This window comes from Vulpes lagopus, chromosome 1, assembly GCF_018345385.1.
Source record: "Vulpes lagopus strain Blue_001 chromosome 1, ASM1834538v1, whole genome shotgun sequence".
Taxonomy (NCBI): Eukaryota; Metazoa; Chordata; class Mammalia; order Carnivora; family Canidae; genus Vulpes; species Vulpes lagopus.
This window is the reverse complement of record NC_054824.1, coordinates 55,301,434-55,321,063: the sequence shown is the minus strand read 5'-3', so window position 1 is coordinate 55,321,063 and position 19,630 is coordinate 55,301,434. Positions and strand designations below refer to the sequence as shown.

At 36.1% G+C, this 19,630-nt stretch overlaps 1 protein-coding gene across 1 annotated transcript; it reads right to left on the bottom strand.

Annotated features, from left to right (window-relative positions):
- Nucleotides 1-14,632: 14,632 nt before the first annotated feature.
- On the bottom strand, nt 14,633-19,001 carry LOC121486699 (beta-defensin 110-like). The gene is made up of 2 exons (XM_041747838.1): nt 18,917-19,001; nt 14,633-14,766 (listed from the first exon to the last, which is right to left on the bottom strand). Exons 1-2 carry the CDS (start codon nt 18,999-19,001, stop codon nt 14,633-14,635), a joined length of 219 nt encoding a protein of 72 aa, XP_041603772.1.
- Nucleotides 19,002-19,630: the final 629 nt, after the last annotated feature.

The following is a 19,630-nucleotide window of genomic DNA, read 5'->3' as shown; positions in this document are numbered from 1 at the left end:
GAGAGAGAGAGAGAGAGAGAGAGAGAGAGAGAGATGCAGAGACACAGAGGCAGAGGAAGAAGCATAATCCATGCAGGGAGCCCAATGTGGGACTTAATCCTGGGTCTCCAGGATCACACCCTGGGCCAAAGGCAGGTGCTAAACCGCTGAGCCACCCAGGGATCCCCCAAAACACAGTTTCTTAAATTCTTTATGTCTCTGTTTATAGCATGAAACTAAAGCTATTAACCTTTAGTACATGGTAGATGACTGACTGAACCTAAAAATAAAAAGCTAACTCATGTCTAGAAATAGCAGAAGGATTAGATGAATCAATGGTTCTCTGTCAACATTTTTAGAATCATTGGGATAATTAAAAACAAAACAAAACAAAACAAAAAAAAACCAGCCCACACTCCTGGGCACCATCCCTGAATAGTCCCATTCCGTTATTTAGGGATGTGGTTCAGAGATTTGCACTTTTAAACAAATCCACTCAATTTTTTCCTATGCTTACCTAGATCTGATGCCACTGATTTATGTACACTCTGTTTTTATCAGAGTAAACTCATCCACACCATTTCTTCCCTTTGTCCCGTCAGCCTCATCACTGCCCTTGGTCTATTTAAGTCCTTCCTGGAATGCAGAATGAAGCATAATGTTCTCCCACCAAGCCCAGAAGAACATGGATACCCCAGGATGGGTATGTTCAAGCCCTCTATTGAAGCAGCGTCATAGTGTAGACAGACTGACCCGAGTGTGAATGCCATTAACTACTTTCTGGCCATGTGACCCTTATACAAAGGGTATTTCCCCTCAGAATGGAAACATTCTGAATCTCAGCTTCATTAGGAAATTGGGAATAAAATTAGTTACCTGAATACATGATAGGAAGATAAATGACAAAGTTTAATACTTAATGTGACCTAAAGTAATGTTCCTTCCCTTTGCTTTCCTGCCCTCTATGTTTTACTGTGCTCCAGGAATTTAATACAAGGTCATATAATGAGAATTTATTTTAGAAGCTGAAACTAAACTGAAGAGTATAGAAAGCTGATCAAATGTATGCTCACATTCTTTGCAAAATGATTCACAGACTCTCAGAAATGAAGAAGCAAGATTTATAAAGTATTTCTCAAGTCCATTCAATACAGTTCTCTACTTCTGGATATCCATACCCCTGACTAATCACATCCACCTGGTACCTCTTGATAAGACTGGCTGATTTTTAGAAGTTGAACATTGCTATTCTTTCACATGAGCAAAACCTGGCATTACAGTTCAGCCATGCTTTTATTAAGTGATCTTTTTTAGATCCATTTTCCTTATCTATAAATTGGTGATTTTAATATCAAACTTATTGGCTTCCATTGCATGTCAGATGAGACAATGCACGAACCTGACAAAGATGCTCATTAAAAATTTTAAAAATGACAGAATTCTTATTATGTATTGGTACAACTCACGACTCGAGGATAAGGCATTAGGCAAGATAAGCATGGTCACAACTATATTTGGTACTTAATTTTCATATTGAATTGTTCTTCATAAAATCCAAGAATTTTAGGGAAGAGAGACTATCAAGAGAAGCACTATAATAAGTGATCAAGGATGAATTCTACGGGGGATCCCTGAGTGGCTCAGTGGTTTAACACCTGTCTTCAGCCCAGGGCGTGATCCTGGAGTCCCAGGATGGAGTCCCACATCAGGTTCCCCTGCAGGAACCTGCTTCTCCCTCTGCCTATGTCTCTGCCTCTCTCTGTGTGTGTCTCTAATGCATAAATAAATAAAATAAAACCTTAAAAAAAAAAAAGGATGAATTCTACTGTCCTGAGAAATGAGTGGGCAAAAAAGGGGTCCCTTACAGAGATACAAAGCTTGATATTTCTAACAGCATAATGTGTGTGAGGAACAAAAACAGGCCAATGAGCTGAGTTCAGTGAGCTATGGCACACATGGCAGGGGAGCGGTCAAGGAGTGGGAGGGGATTGGTCCCTGCAGCTTTTTAAGCCACAATGAAGTGATGGATTTTATTATATGTTTCCTAGAAGCTATTTAAGAGTTCATGAGTTCACTTTGGCTCCTGGTAGAACTGCTGAGAAGGAAGCAGGAAGAGGGCCAGGGAGGGAGGTAATTTTGGAGACTACTTTAGTGGTCTGTCAGGACAAGATACTGCCTTAGATAAAGTGTCTCTGTTAGCTGCCTATCCATTGCTCTCCTTGCACTTTACTTCCCCTACATTTTGCTCAATTTTCCTCACTGGAAACCTGCCTAAACTCCTACCTCTTAGATCTGACCACAGATAAGGAGAGCCTGTGCCTGACATTTTAACCTATTGCCAGATCACTGACCATTGAGAAGTCTGTCCTCTCCTCCTTGCTTCCGGTCATAGGAGAGGGAGGGTTTGGACTCCCTGTGCTTTCTTAAGGAACAATCCGAAAAGATGGCATATTGAGCCAAGTGGGAGTTTAGAGCAGAAAGTTTCCTTTTATCTCATGATATATGTGCACTTTAGGGGAGCTTGATACACACAATGATATTGCCACCTAACACATAGGAAAAAACAAACAGACAAACACACAGGAAAAAAACAAACAGACAAACAGAAGCTTCCCCTCCAACCTCCACCACCCACCCCAGGAACAATTGCAGCTTAGCTGAGGGATGAGAATAAATGCTTGAGAGGAAATAGAGGGAAAAGAAAAAAGAGGAAGAGAGACGGAGGGAATAACATAGAAATTGACTGGTAGATGAATGCAGCTCTGATGTGTTGTTAAGATCATATTTCTTGAACTTGAATGTGCATGTGAATTCCCTGGATTCTTGTTGAAAAGAAGGTTCTATTTCAGTAGATATGGGACAGGGCAGAGATGTTCCATTACTGATAAGCTCTCTTGTGATCTAAATGCTCTAGATCCATGGTGCACACGGAGCCTGGAGGCCCTGGTTCATGTGTCTGAGCAGGCACTTATTTGCAGGGCTGGGCTGCTGGTCCTCCCTCACATAGTCCTCCTGTGAGAACTCCCCAGGGTGTGGTGACAACCACAGAGCAGAGGGACACTGGTGCAATGACTATTCTTCATTTATCATCAGGATTTGTTTGTATAGTAGTGGAAGTTGAAACAAGGGCAGGAATATCAACATTAGTTTTGCTGAGGCAGTTTTTAGGAAAATGAAATTCTCCAGTTTGTCTCTCTCCTCCAGTCAGTGGAGTGAGTACAGTTTAGAGGGGAAGAAAATCAATTGGGAAGGGTTGAGATCTCTTCAGCTTGTCTCCTTATAAGCTGCAAAGGAAAACTCTTAACAAGAGTGGGTAGTGGGGAAGATATTACCAGTGAAAATAAAACAGTGATTTAAATTTAGGTTTCTATTTCAGGTGAGAGTTAAAGATATTAAATGATAAAGGATTACTGTTTTTTTTTTTAACTTTTATTTTTTTAAGAGATTTTATTATTTATTTGGGGCCAGGGAGGGGTTGAGGGAGAGGGAGAAACAGACTCCCCACTGAGCAGGGTGCCTGACCTGGGGCTTGGGCCCAGGACCCCAGGATCACGATCTAAGTTGAAGGCAGATGCTTAACTGGCTGAGCCATCCAGGCACCCAAGGATTACTATTTTGACCATCATTATTCGGCTAGCTCCCAAAAGCTTCCAATCTTAATGTTCTTAGGTCACAAGTTTAGCTCTGTCCTGCTGAATTAATCGTGGACTCTTTGTAAGCCCTGTTACTGTATTTGTTTGGTTCATACATAGTAATCTGGATCCAACTCCAAGAATGCCAGATCACTGACCGTTGAGAAGTCTGTCCTCTCCGTCAATAGGCTTCAAGGAAAAATTCCAATAAATATACTTGTGTGCCAAAAAGAAGGAAAATGTTAGAAATAAATTCTAATGGCAGGTGCAGTTTCTTAAAGCAAGAAACAATGAGATTATACATATGAAGCTCTCTAGAGTTTGGGAGGAGAGACATACCCATATTTCTAGCTCACTCATGTGGTTCCTAGTTTAGTTTACTGAATCTTAGAAGATTATTGAATCTGTGGCTTATTGAGAAGGACTATAGCTGAAAAACCTCTCCAACATACCTCAGAAAAACTAAAGAGAACCTTCATGTGTCCTTTAAAACTTAGTGGTTTTCGAGGATGTTCAGTTTGTTAATGATTCCTCAGTAATCTCCTGGGTAGTTGTTTTAAGTGTCTGACCTCTGAATTTCCAGTTTTCATTGAGAAAACATTATTACCCGTGTTCTTTTAAACTATCTTCCCAGCTAACATAGTTATCTGTGGAAATTGAAACTGTGTGGGTGATACTTGGACAACCCGTCTCTGAGTCCCAGACATTGTACTTTAGGACATCGGCCCACAGGTCTCCTCTGTCCTCTGCAGGGTCCTTCTGTGGCTTCTGTGTTCTGCTTGATGGATGATATGTTCTTTGAAGTGGCTAGCCACTCTTCGCCACCTTGTGAGTGTACTTAAACTCATCTGTCTGTCTGCTCATGGCCCTGATATTCATTGCGGATTCAATGATTTTGCACTTTGTCATCCTCTCAGATCGGGTGGGGGAGCACCTCTCTTCACTGTTTCTGTTGCTACCATTGCTGTTCTAGCTGAAGTCTATGGTCTTCTTTCCTGACCAATTTAATGCCTCATGTTTCAAGGTCCCCAAATGGGATATCTTTATTTCCCACATATCCCCAGTGTGACAACCTATAATGTTTCATGTTATCACTATTATAAATAGTGTTTTTCTGATTCTCTGCCTTGCATAGAACTATGACCACGTCTCTCACAACACCAAGGCCTTTGCTGGTTAGTTGTACTTTCCCCAGCTTCACCCCACATTGGACTGCCTCATGTCTGGCCTTTATCACTCTAGCTTTTGGTTTCCTCTTTTATCTAGCATGTAAAGTTAGTTCGTTCTGATGAACACAATTGGAATATTAATAATCTTAAAATTGTACTTTGTCTAAAACTTCTAGCTATCCAGTAAGGGTTCTAAATTCTTTCTCTGTCTGACACGTTACCAGAACCAGAAATCTCTGAGCATTTTAAAAATTTTATTTATTTATTTAAATTTTTAAAGTATGACTTTGCCCAATGATATGAAGTCTCAAACATACATGTGAAAAGGAAATCTATTTAAAAGCCAGGACATTTACATGCAACAGTTCTGAAAAAGATAAGAAAACTTTGGAATTTTCTTATCACCTAACATGGAGCAGAAGTCAAAGTAAAAATAATTAATATTCTTCTCTGAGTTGGTTTGTTAATAAAACTAAATGTCATTATCTTAATAATTTGCATTTAATCTTTGAAAGATTATGGGACTTGGCCTTTGAACTGGTGTCTTTCAGCTCTTGAAGATATGATGCCTACTGTTGACTGATCTCATCACTGTAGATGGGAACTGAATACAACACCCAATATCTGTAGGTTGTCTGCCAAGATGCACATGTATACACACACACGTACATGTTGCGAAAAGTCATCAAAAGTTTTTCTCCTCTCTGGTCTAAATTATTATTCTCAAGAAAGAATATACCTCTCAAAATAGCTCAAGAAAAAGAAAAGAATATATATATTTAAAGGTTTATTTATTTATGTTAGACAGAGTGTGAGTAGAAGTAGGGGCAGAGAGGGAAGGAGAGAGAGAATCCTCAGACTCCCTGCTGAGAGCAGAGCCCAACACAGGGCTCCATCCCATGACTCTGAGATCATGACTGAGAAGAATCCAAGAATCAGACACATAACCAACTGAGCCAACAGATGCCCCAAACAAGAATATATTTTAAGGTTGAAAAAACGTTAGATGTAAATTCAGCAAAAGCTGGTTTTGAGAAGAGGCAGCAAGACTGGTGGTCTTGTATTTCAGTCATTTCTTTTTACCAGCTTCCCTATTCTACAGGTTCACTTGTTCCATTCCATTATCCTCTGTCTCACAACTGGCTCCCTAATATCCTCAGTGCTCAGGTACTATCATGTCATCCCAAACTTGATTTGACATAAACCTTCAATGCATATGTTCAACACTCATTGCAATATCCCTCTTCCCCCGTATATAGAAGCTACATAAGTCACATATCTTGAGTCAAATAAAAGATGTACAGTTACAGTAAAGAAACAAAAATTATCTCCAGTGAGAAATTAGACAATTAAAATGTGATTTAATGTGAGTATTGCTTTTTTAAATTTATTGAGTGATTGCTATGTACATATTTATTGAGTGATTTCAGGCACTGAAATTGGAAAATGAAATTTTCCAATTTGCTATAATTTTATATAAAAGAAAACCAAAATGTAGACAAGTTAAGTAACATGCTCAAAGTAACATAACTAGCAACAATAACATTCAGCTAGCTCCCAGACCATCTGTCTCCAGGGGTGTGACATAAAGACCTATATTCCAAATACTTTGCCTACTCTTTCTATATATAGCAACACATCTAAAACAAGATGGTATCAATCAAAACATGTACATGTAAGGGTGAAATTGTCTATGAAGCAGAACCACATGAGACAAAAACTAATCATATATATGTATATATGTATATATATATACACACACACACTCCTACCTGGTAGAGTAAACTTATATGGGATATGAAAACCTCAGGCCTTCATTGCAATGCTAGTTAACATACAAACCCCTCATCTAATTCCAACTATCCTTATTCTTTGTGCATAAGAAAAATTCCTCATAACTTTGCTTCCCATGTAAATTGCCTACAGGGAAAATATGCATTTGCCAGGCCAACACAAGGGATCAATAAGCCCAAGGATATAATTTCTTATTATAGATACAAAATTAATATGTTGTATTAAACCGTTTAGGCTAAAATTGCCAGTGAGTATCCTAAATCTGATGCACTTTATGGCACCTGAAAAATAGACCTTGTGGTAAAACAGAGGCTCAAAGAGAGCCATGGTGAAACTGTGCAAGGTAATGGTTGATTTTGAAGATCTCCCTTAAACCAACCTGCTTGACAACAGCTCCAGCTTGGCAGCCAAACGGTGAGAAGTACTAAAATGCTTGATGTGGGTCCTGTGTTTTGCCTCCTGTGACACTGAAGCACTTTTGATCACCATGCAGGCTCTCCAGGGCATGACTAGGAAAAATCAGAAAGAAAACATAGAGATAAAAATGAAGAGGACTTTTGGCGAGTCATGGACACTGAACTCATACCAGGAAGATAATGGTTTCACAACATTTTAAACAACATTTTAAACAATTCATATTTGCCAAAATGTGACCTGAATCTGGGCAAATGTGTTTTTACATCTGCATATGTATGTGTTTGTGGGACTGGAGGGATCAAAGTATGTTTTCTATCACCCAATATCATTCTTGTGTGTATGGGTGTGTGTGTGTGTCACACAGTTGCTAGTGTTACATCCTTTGGACCACTGAATCCATCCTTTCATTACCTTGCCACTCTTTTTAGATAAGACTCTCAAATCCCTAAACTATATAATTTAGAAATAAAAGTGTAAATGTTATCTTAGAAGTTATTTTTTAACGGAATCACAAATATGAAAAAAACAAAACTGTGGAAACAATAAAAGGAAGAGTTATAGCTAAGGGTTAGTGGGAAGGAAAGGAACAAATAGGCAGAGTGTAAAGGATTTTTAGGATAGTGGAACTATTCTGTATGATACTATAATGGTGAATACATGTCATTATACATTTGTCAAAACCCATACAATGCACAACCCCATGTGAACTTTAATGTAAACCATGCATTTTGTGTGATAATAGTGTGTCAGTGTAGATTTGTAGATTGTAACAAATATGCCACTCTAGTGCTGATGTTGATGGAAGAAGCTTGTTGTGCATGTGTTGGGTTAGGGGCATATGGTAACTTTCTATTTTCTGCTCAATTTTGTTGGACTTAAAACTGTTTTAAATGTAAATTTCATTTCTAAAATTATAATCATAAATACTAATTATGACATTTTTAATTTAAATAAGAAATGTATTTCTGTTTCTTTATTTTAAAAGTGAGAAAACTAAAATCTAGAGAAGTCTAAAAAACAATTTTTCAAATTACTGTGGAAATAACAATATCTCCAAAGTGTTTTCAGTTATTATATGTCTTTCTTATTATCCTCCAACACCCTTCAAGTGAAATCTCCAAGTTATAGGTTTTGTTTGAAAGTCACAGACATCCAACTCAAAGTAGCTTAAGTATTAATGTATAAATGTAGACTTTAATGAATCTCATACAAACCCAACTGTACCAAACAAAAGAGGAAAGCCAAATGTGGGGATTGCTCTAGGAAAAACTATAATGGGAATCATTCACAGTAATCTTTCTCAGTAATTCTCATATCTACTTCTCTCCATATTGGCTTCCTATTGGTATTCTAGCCTATCAGAGAGTTGAGGAATAGGGAGGGTTATTTTGTTAGTAGAAGCACCAAAATCACTTTATTATGGAAGTGTGATTACAGAGGAAGGTGTTAATAATTTCAGGTAAAGACTGATTGGACCATGGTGGTCAGAGGTTGAACTTTTAATATTACTATGGCTAAAAAGCAAGATTTGTAAGAAAATGTTGGCCCTTGATTAAATTCTGAGGCTAGAATGATGGGACACATTCCCCCAAAGTGCAAGTACAGCATGGACACAGCACTAGAGAACTTGTTGCAAATGTAACAAATAAAGAAATTGATGTCTATCATAGGCAAAAGGAATTATTCTCCTCATTTTATACATGACGGAAACAGACAGAAATAATACTCATGTGTTTTTCCATATATGAGAAAATTTAAACACAGACATTTTATTTGATGTTAATTATACTTCAATAAAGGTTTTAAAAATGTTTAAAAACACATAAAAACTTAAATTTCCAGGGGCGCCTGAGTGGCTCAGTTGGTTAAGGGTCCAACTCTTGGTTTTGGGTCAGGTCATGATCTCTGGGTCACAGGATCAAGCCCCACATTGGGTTCTGAGCTCAGCCTGGAATCTTTTTTAATATTTTATTTTTTTTAATTATTTATTTATTAATGAGAGAGAGAGAGAGCGCGGCAGAGGGAGAAGCAGGCTCCATGCAGGGAGCCTGCCGTGGGACTCAATCCCAGGTCTCCAAGATCAGGCCCTGGGCTGAAAGTGGCGCTAAACCATTGAGCCACCAAGGCTGCCCAAGCATGGAATCTTCTTGAGATTCTCTCTCCCTCTCTCTCTCTCCCTTTCTCTCTCAAATAAATAATAAAGAAATAAAGAAATATATCTTTAAAAAAAAACAAACCTTAAATTTCCAGTCTAGACATAGAGAAGCTACTGCCACTAAGAAATTTAGTTAACCAACATAAATACCAAAAAATCCAATAACAATGGTCAATGGAAGTTAAAAGAAAACAAAAAAAAAACAAAAAAACAAAAAATCAACAAAAAAACAAACAAAAGTTCAATAGCATCAAGCATAAGGCATTTAAGACATAAGACATAAGACATCATATATAAGGTATTTAAGAAAATTAGAATGACCAAGATAACCTGTGCTTCTAATTATCTTCAGGAGACGCTTTGCAGATATGTCTCAGTGGTAGAGGACAACTAGCCTGGCAAAGAAGAGCAAAGAAATGAATTAGAAGATCGTCCAAAAGATCAGTTTTCTTTCCTAAATATTAGCATTTATGCTCTCACATTTAATTTTAATCCCTTCGTAAGCATAGTTTTAAAATGATTTATAAGCTGTATGCTTACTTTATCGAAAACACATCTTCCAAGATAGTCTATATTATTTGGCATTATGTATGACTGCTCCTCCTGAAAATACCTTTCTTAATTCTAACTTTATTTCAATTATAACTATTTAAAACTCTCTATCTTTTTCTTCTCCATGTTGTGTTCTTAAATATGAGTACACCTCTAGATAGGGTCTTTGAATCTTCATTATTTATGTAGGCATCCAGCTATCAATTCACTTATTCTATAAAATGGTATCAAGTATCTACCCTTGGTCAATCTCTATGCCAGACTCTAGGAGTACCCGATAATTGAAACACATGTGAAGCTCCTTTCCCTCAAATATCACCTCCTCTATGAAGTCTTCCATGATCACTCTAAGAAAAGTTATAATCTCTCCTGTCCTCTCACAGCATCTATATGCGTAACTCATCTGGTATATATAGCATTCTACCATAAAAGGGGATTTCTCTAAGTAATATCTTCTATCTTTATTGGGGAGAATATTTCTTAAGCATATCCTTCAAATCCAAAATTCAAATTTTTGTCATTTTATTTTGACAAGGTAAAGGTTTCACTGACTAAACGAAGATAAACAGCCAAGGAAGACCTTATTGAAGCCTGCAGCAATAGAGGAGAGAAAGTGAACTCAATTCCAATGAAACAAAATGCAAGAAGACTCTTACCGTCTGGTGTGACCAAGGAGAAAAGCACTAAGGGATGACATGGGTGAGGAGGTTGATCACTGAGCTACCTTGAGCATAGCAAGTTATCCCAGAGTTTGCCAATGCTTTCCTCTGTGATTAGGCCATCTGTATTTGATAACTGGCACTCATTGAAGTTAGGCTTTTAGCCTCTCACATAGACTGAGAGACAGGAGTGTTATGTCCTTTGAAATGTATATTTCAAAGGGATGATTCTCAGGTCCTTGAGAAAGATATTTCTGGTACTACTGAGGAGAAGCTGGAAGATTTACATATATTTCAAAGGAACAGAGAAAGAATTTACAATTGCAAGTTTTCTAAAGTAAATTCAATAAGAAAAGTGAGGTCAGGGGCCTTTTGTCAGGAAGAAATCCGTCTGAAGTTTAGTCAAAGCTGAGGGGAACATGAAAGCTGTCTTGATCACATTCCTTTGGTTGACCATTACATCATCCTTTGAAGCAGCAAGAAAATCAGCACTGCCATTTCAACACAACTACTATATTTTGTGTCCAAAGTATAATCATATCAATGATTACATTTTTATAAAAGTTTTAAAGACAAAAAAGTAAAAAAAAAAGTTTATAAAAATAAATAAGAACAATTGAGAAAGTAGAAAAAAATAACATACACTGATTGAGTGTCCCTTTACTTAGTTTAGGTTAAGCAACACCTATTGACAAACCATAAATATGCAAGACAGAATTCTAATTTCCTTATCTAAAATTTCTCTCTTTTCCTATTGCCTATATCTTCTCCAAAGAAAGATATATTACTTGACATGTTTATTCTCCTACTGGACTATATGTCAAGAGTTCTTGAAGTTTGATCCAACTTACTAAAACATTAAATGATCATGATTTTGCTTCAAAATTCAATAGTTAAGAACATTTTTAGGCAATGGCCGGCAAATTTTCTGTGCATTATAACCAAGTCTGAAGGCATGTTAAATACATATGGCTGGGCTCCACCTCCAGGGTTTCTGATTTAGTATATCTAAGGCCTAAGAATTAGTATGTCTAGCATATTCTCAGGTAATGCTAAAACAGATGCTTCACAGATCACGTTTTGCACCTGAAAACTTTACTGATTCTTTTCTGTATGGGGACAAGCAAGTAAATTTTGTAAAGGGCAAATATTTGAGGCTTTGTTGCCAAGAAGCAAAATCAAGGATACTTTGTAGGAACTTAATAGAGAGAAAACAATTTTCCATATATTTTAACTGACAAAAATTCAATAGATAGTAAGAACGATTGCATATAAATTTTATTGGGTGGAGGATATAGATCTAATAAGAAGAGTGGGATAACATTTTCTTAATTGATGTTTGAAGTTAGCAGTTCCTATCATAAAATCAATTAATAATGTCATCTATACTTACATCAAGTACTTACTAGCCTATTCTCATAGGCCATACAAGAAGAAGGTATTGGTTTGGCCCATGAACTATAGTTTGCTAACCTTGGCAGTACAGTAACATTAAAAAACAAATCACAGAGTGATAAGTAGATAATTAAACATAAGGAGGTATTTTGAGAATAAAACTCTCCAAAGTACAGGTTAGAGAAGTGAGATCCAAAGTGATGAAAAAGACTTGCCTAAGGATTCTTTATAACAAATTTGTAACCTATGAAATTAAAACTAAAAGGTAAGACTTCATCTTCAACTGTAAAGAACTTGAATCAGTTACATATTGTTACTGGTAAAAAAAAAAAAATCAGAATCAGCCCATAGGAGGAAAATCAATACATCCCTGGAAAACACTCATTTAACAGTTATTAATTGAACACATACCAGAGGTTTTTCAAGGGGTTGGTGGTATATCAGGGCACATACTAAGAAGTCTAGGTCATGAACCACAGTAAAAATTGAAATAAAAAAATACTTAAGCACTTGTATTTATGTATAGTACTTAAACAGTGCATGGTTGGTAACACAGCCAATTTGGAGACATATCCCGTAGTTGAAGAAGTCTTACCAAGAAATATTTCTTTGAGGTAATACAGTCAGTATTCACAGAATCAGTTTCACTTACAGTTAGAAGGTAGTACAGATAATATTCAGAGAAGTCATTAATGGACATGATATCCCTGAAGTATCCGAAAGAGAATACTAAATTAGTATTCCTCTTAGTAGAAATGAATAAACTGGCAATAAAACAATAAATAATAAATAAAAGAAACAGGCAAATTGATCTTTATCTAACTGTAAACTATTGCCGTGGATGAATATATGCTGCTAAATATTACAGCCAAAATTTTCTCCAACTACAGTGTCCAGCAAGATTAGAATATAGATAACTGTTACTGAGTGTAGTAATGGAATTAATGTAATGATCCTTTGACTCCTAGAATATTATAATTCAAGATACAAAGTAATTACGTCCACAATTTGGAAGTATAAATATTTCTATAAACGTGTTTATATTACCTCATGGAATTCTGACCTTATAGAATACAATATTTATTTATTTATTTATTTATTTATTTATTTATTTATTTATTTATTTATTTTAAAGATTTTGGTTTTTTATTTGAGATAGAGTGAGAGAGATTACAAGCAGGGGAGAAAGGCAGAGGGAGAAACAGACATCCCACTGAGCGGGGAGCTGGATGTGGGACTCAATCCCATGACCCTGGGGATCACGACCTGAGACAGGTGCTTACCTGAGTGACTCAACCAAGTGCCCAAGGATGCTTTGAAAAAGAAAAGACAATCTTCACAGTAGACAACTTCTTAGTAGAAAATAATTAAAAGACATTCCTTCTCATGTCATGTGTTGTTAAAATGAAGGAACCGATAATTCTTACCTCCTGGGGCTTGCTAAGTATGAGAAAAGTTTAATTCTTGTTAGTGGTATCTTCAAAAAACTTGGAGTCAGAGAAAGTACTGCACTTTCACAAAGACAGTGCTATTTCTCTAGACATATCAGTCTAGAAACATTGTGTCTTGATGAAATTAAGTCATATTGTGTATTGATATATATCAATATATGTATACAATATAACTTAAATAATTCAGGTAGAGAAGCCTAAACAGTTTTAAGCACTTGGGTGTATGTAACAATAACAACCTTCTGTTAAACTAAATGCCACCTTCTCATCCCTGGCCCCCAGAGCAACACAATTTTTGGAAATACAAAGGCCACCCTCTCCTCAGTGAAGATCTCTAGGATAAATAATATAGCCTTCAGGGAGGCCACACATGTGTCTTCATCCCTAGGCTCACTGTGACATTTCCTGAGTTATTTATGTATGTATCCCCTGCACAGTCATAGGAGCTGCTTTTGAAAACTGAAATTCACTAACATCTAGAATTTTCTCACAACTCCTCTTAGACAAAACCGATCCTGCTAGATTTTTGTGGTGGACCTTGGAGAGAGGTGTTCTGTGTAGTTGGTCAGGTTCACTCATCAGCTTCCTGAGCTTCCCTCCCTAAGACTCTACATGGCTTATGGCATTCCAATTCCTACCCCAGCAAAATTAAAGATTCTCTCAACAAGACATCCTTTGGGAGTAGGCAGTTTAGCTGTCCAAACACAGTCCTAAATTGCTGGAATAAGAACAACTGTTACTGCGCTTATTTGTGGAATTTCATTTAAGTAAATGATTACGTGGGTAAACAGAGCTTGCTCTCTTTCTCTCACCTTATTATTTATCCCTTTGCTGTGCCATGGATAGTATTTAACTGCCCAACTGAGAACTATTAAACTCTGTCATCAAATCGCCATCTCATAGGAATTGGTTAAATGCACACACAAAAAATCAGTAGGTGAGCCAAGATTGGAAGGCCTCATATTTGAAAGAGAGAAAACATAGATTTTCATTTAGGAAAGAGTTAAAATTATATTCAGAGAGATTTTGATGTGGAAAAAAGCAAGTGTGAAGATAACCATGATTCTCATAGTAACAATGGCAATAAAAGCCCCATATATAAATTTAGAGAGGAAGCAGAGCAACTCAGATAAATAGCATGAATGTCTGGATGCCAACATGGCCATAATGACATGATAAGCACAACTAGAGTCTGATCCCTTGTTTAATTAATATGTTCATCCAGCTGACATACAAAGAAAATGGGCAATGAATAGACAGAATAGAAACTAAATTATTTTTATTTATATATGAACAGTGATACTGAAGGTCTAAAAGTGAATATTTCTATTAAACATTGCAAACATTTTCTTTCTACCCACTCTTGAGTCAATAAGATGCATCTCTGTTCCAGATTTCGATGCTCAATAGTACTTCTGTTTTCCAGAGTTTATATGCAGCACTGATTTCTCCATTTAATGCAGTATCCGTAATCATATTCATCATCATCACAAAATGTTTTACATATTCCTTTCACTTTTGCACATCTCTCAAATCTATACTTTGGATCAAAGTTACTTCTGGCTGCAATCAAGAAAGATATGTAAAGTCATCAATCTAATTTTTCACTTGGGAGTCTTCTTACTGAGGGAACAAGAAAATCTGTTCTAGTTATACGATCGTGTGTGGGGGGAGATGGAGAGTCTGGTATGTTTGGCAGTTTCATGGAAAAATTAAGCAGTTGTTGCAGAGAGTGACTGAACTACAATCATTTTATTTGCAAATACGTGTATGTCTGTATCTTGCAGTTCACATCAGTACTAAAATTTAGCTGGCTCCTGAGGGCTCTTGCCTTCCTATCTCTTTTTCCTACTTTATGAAGACCAGATTTACTCTCCCATTCTTTCATTAAGATGATATTTGTAGATCTCTTAAAAAATCTATAATTTTTATTTTCATGATTTTTTTCAATTTTTAAAATTTACTCTGATTGCCTCTTCACAGTATTATTTGTTCAATGCTTTCTTCTCCTAATTTAAATTTATTTTATTAGAGCAAATGGATATGTCCCTCTCACCAGTCTACAGTAATAATGAATGAATAACATAACTTAGTACTTAATTATATGTATTTTTCTTCAACATTTTTTAAAAAGATTTATTTATTTATGAGAGAGAGAGAGAGAGAGAGAGAGAGAGAGGCAGAGAGAGAAGCATGCTCCATGCCAGGAGCCCGACACGGGACCAGATCCTGGCACCCCAGAATCGTGCCCTGGGCCAAAGGCAGGCTCTAAACTGCTGAGCCACCCAGGGATCCCCTTTTTTTGACATTTTTATGAAACTTTTATTGTTACAGCCAAAATGTAAACCTTATATAATAATAATTCTTTCTTCTCATTCTTTGTTATCTCCTATCTAGTATATCCTGATAATCATAATACAGTAAGCATGAAAATACTTATTAATAGAGTAGTTTGTGGAGGAAACAAAACACAAAATATATGCTCAGAAAACACATTGTGTTGTACATTAAGCATTTAGTAAAAAGAGGATCCCCATGTTAGTCTAACAGTTTGCTGTGTATCACCAAAGACAATGCAAAGAAGGATATCTTCCAAACTCATAGCTTTGTGTTCATACGTTAAAATGGAAGCAAATATTTTTGTTAGTTAGGATTTTGTTTCTCTTGATTCAATTGTACCAAAACTAATGCCTTTAGGGAAGAGACTTGGAAGCCAGGGTTACTTCCCTACCCCAAATTTTGTCATAATATTTAGTTATCTTGGATTAGTCATTCCTTCTATCTGCATGATAGAATATAATAAACATAGCTATCACAAGTATATTTTGAATATTAAATTTTGTATGCGTGTCAGGAAAAATAAAGCAAAATAATTTCATTACCATTTAGAGTATAAATTGAATTGAATTTAGATTAAAACTATATAATGTTAACTCATAAAACCTAATTGTTTGCACAGAACCTAAATGAAATTCAGAATGATTTTTCATTTCCATGTGGCAGTTGTTTGGGTACCTAGTATTTTCTAAGCATTTGGCTGAGAACTAGTCAGAAACTTCAAATGTAGAGAATGTAGAGAAGACTTTAAATGGACTAACTTTATTGTTGTTATTAATGTTAGTAGAAAAGAAAAGGAAGTTAAGCATTGGATGAAGAGATTATTAGAAGGGTTTTGCCATGTGAATATATATATGTCCTTTAGGAATGGGAAGCTAATTCATGATGACAGAGTCCCTGATTAACCGGAATTTTGGTGAAATTTAAAATTATTTCAGAGCCATATTTGATATAACTAAAAGTAGGGAATAGTGTGATACATGGTTGCATTTTACTTTTTAAAAATTTTTTGCAGGGATAGGTACTTTTTAAGCTAATCAGCATTCCCGAGGCTCTAATATCTTGTCAACCCACAAAATCCATGTTGACTTTTAATATATGTTAAATTCAGAAAAGAAAAATATGGATGTATAGTGATCATTTGTAACATGAAAATATACTACCATTGTTTTTCCTTATTATTTTAAAGAGTATACATGTTTTAAATCATGAAAAAAATCTATAGAACTGCATGATCTGGAAATAAAAAGCTTTATTACAAAACTGGTTATATCACTTGTAGTCATTTGCAAATAATATATCATTTTAGAGTCAGCTATGTAAATTGTGAAAGAAAATATTATGTTATGTTATAAACTATACAATGTTATACAAATATCATCCATGAGTGCATACTTATGTGAGGTGATGAAACTGGTTGATATAAACCACATAAAAATAAAAATGAGTGACTAGAGGAAGGATGAATAGTATCTCTTTTATCTGTAAATACTTCTGCACATTTTATACATCACTGAAGAAATGGTCTGTGATGACTAATTTTCATGAAAAGAGATATATAAACACTAGTTGGAGGATCCACAAGGGTATATATTTTGAATAGGTTTCTGAGAATCTGGGCAATAGTGGAGTGCTACAAATATGGTATAGGTCTGCTGTAAACAGCAAGCTGTAACAAGTCCTGCATACACATGAATCAGGACAACTCTATTAAGAAATAGGTGTTTAAAACTCAGTGGCCTCCATGCAGTTAGTTAAATGTTAGTTTTTCCAAACTCTGATGGGAGGGGGGTCTTCCTCCTAGGAGAAATGTCTGGCATATATATCCCCATCTTCTAGCAAATAACTTCTTTGCAGATGACATCTTTGTTTACCTTGTGTTGCAAATAGAGAGGCTGAGTTGAAAGTAGGAGGAGATATTTTGATTATGTCTACTCTTACTGGGTCTAAGTTGAAATCAAAGTAGGAGCATGGCCATGGGTCAGTTGGAAGTTTCTATATGTTTGAAAGGGTATGATCTTTCAGAATTAGATAGTACTGTGTTTCAATCATGCATACTGTATTTATTAGCTGTGATACATTGGTCAAATGATTCAGTCCCCTGGATTTTGGTTTCCTCATGAAATCGAGGTTTTGTAAAATTTTAAAAGTTATAATGAGATAAAATATGTAAGCTTCTCTTATAATGTCAAAAAAATGAATAAGCTGGGGATTCCTGGGTGGCTCAGTGGTTTAGCGCCTGCCTTCAGCTTAGGGAGTGAGCCTCCTTCTGCTTCTGCCTGTGTCTCTGCCTCTCTATCTGTGCCTCTCATGAAAAAATAAATAAAATCTTTAAAAAAAATTGAATAAGCCTTCAAAATCAGGTTATTCTCATACACTTTGTTTTTATTTTCCATTTGGACCCCACATGAAGCAGTGTTATTAGCATGTATGCCCTGCCATACTGTGAACACAAACCTCTAGTCTTAAAGCTACGTTAGGTTAGGCCACTGTTTGCCTTGTTCACTGATTTATTTCAGCATGTAGTAAAATGCTTGAAACAGAAATGTGTAAATACCTGACAAAATGATTGAGTGAAAGAATATGGTACCAGAGATCGATATTTAATTGCTGTTATATATGGGAAAACTCTCTGGATTTTATTACAATCTATCAGTTATGTCCTATGTCAACTGAGCCAATGACTAATGCTTGTACTGATATCTTCAACTATAAATTATGTTGTTGAATAATATCTACTTCAGAGGGTTGTGTGGCAATCAAATGATATAATGTGCTGTAGCCCACAATTAGTATAATAAGTTTTATTGTCATCAGTATGAGTTGTTTATAGATTTGCATCAGGTTTAAAAGAAAACTTTTATTAAATCATTGTTTTTTCTTCACTTTCACTATTATATTAAGAGAAACCTTCTCTTGAGATTCATACAATACACATTTAAGTAAGCAATTATTTGTACTCGGCCCTGTGCTGGATGCAGATGTAAAAATGAATAAAATAGTTAAGCTCCTCATTCCCCAAAGTAAGCCAATTTTTGTTTGGAAATGAGGATGTAGAAATTGTATGGTTCACTTGAAAGACAATCCTGAGGTATGAATAAAGTGTTCTCAAAGCATAAATTAAAGAGCCATACCCTGGAAAAGTCTATTTTACTACCACTACCACAACAATTATCAAAAGCTATACTTTATTCAGTATTCATTAGGTTTCAGGCTCTTTACTAAACAAATAATATTCATTATCTGACTTAATGCTCTAATAATCTTATAAGATAGGTATAACCATTCTCATTTCACCTATAAGAACAACTGAAGTAAAAAAATCTGCACAAGGTTTCAGAAAGAGTAGAAGTGGTTGAGGATGCTTCAAGGTTACTTATGTTGGACTCCAAACAAGTGTACCGTTCAATCATTTTACTGAGGAGGGGACCTTTAGCTGCACCTTGAAAAGCCAATAGCATTATTTCTAGGAATTGAGGGGAAGTACTTTCAAGCCATATATATTAATCATATTAAACATGGATATGGTATCTGAAATAATTTGAGATGTATGGAGAATGGTGTGACTTTTAGCAAGACTGAGGTGATATGGGCGTGTCAGAAAACACAGGGAAGGGAAATTGGGCGCTGGTGGCACAAGACTGCCACAGCTGAGGCACTGAATATTCTCGTAAATGGAATCGCAAAACTATGGAAATGTTAGGCACCATCTTCCCTTTAAGGAAGGAATTAGAGAAAGTTTTGTAGCAGAGGGGCTATATACATGTTTTTAGAATGTTCTAAGTAAGAAATAATGAGAAAGATAAGTTAATGGGATTTCCAACGAAAAGAAGAAAGTGAGCATGGGAGATACTTGTGACTTAGAAGCAGCCCAATTTGGTAACTTTGGGATTTGAGGATAAGAGTACCAGGAAGAAGAGCAGCGATAAGTGTTTTAGCCTTTGATGCTGTTTACTTGATGTTAACAATTAGTGAGGGGGCGGGGCAAGCAGGCGGAGTAGCAGGGGCCTCACCCCACGCGCCCCACCACCTCACTAGGTAACTTCCAAACCATCCTGCACACCTACGGTTGGACCTGAAATTTAAGGAG

Bases quoted from the DNA above. Each gene is read 5' to 3' on its own strand.
- LOC121486699 (XM_041747838.1), bottom strand. From the start codon at position 19,001: ATGCTATTGGCTTTTCAAGGTGCAGCTAAAGGTCCCCTCCTCAGTAAA. The intron at 14,767-18,916 runs GTAACCTTGAAG...TCTTGATTGCAG, and splicing joins TTGTTTGGAGTCCAACATAA to CCAGAAGTAACTTTGATCCA.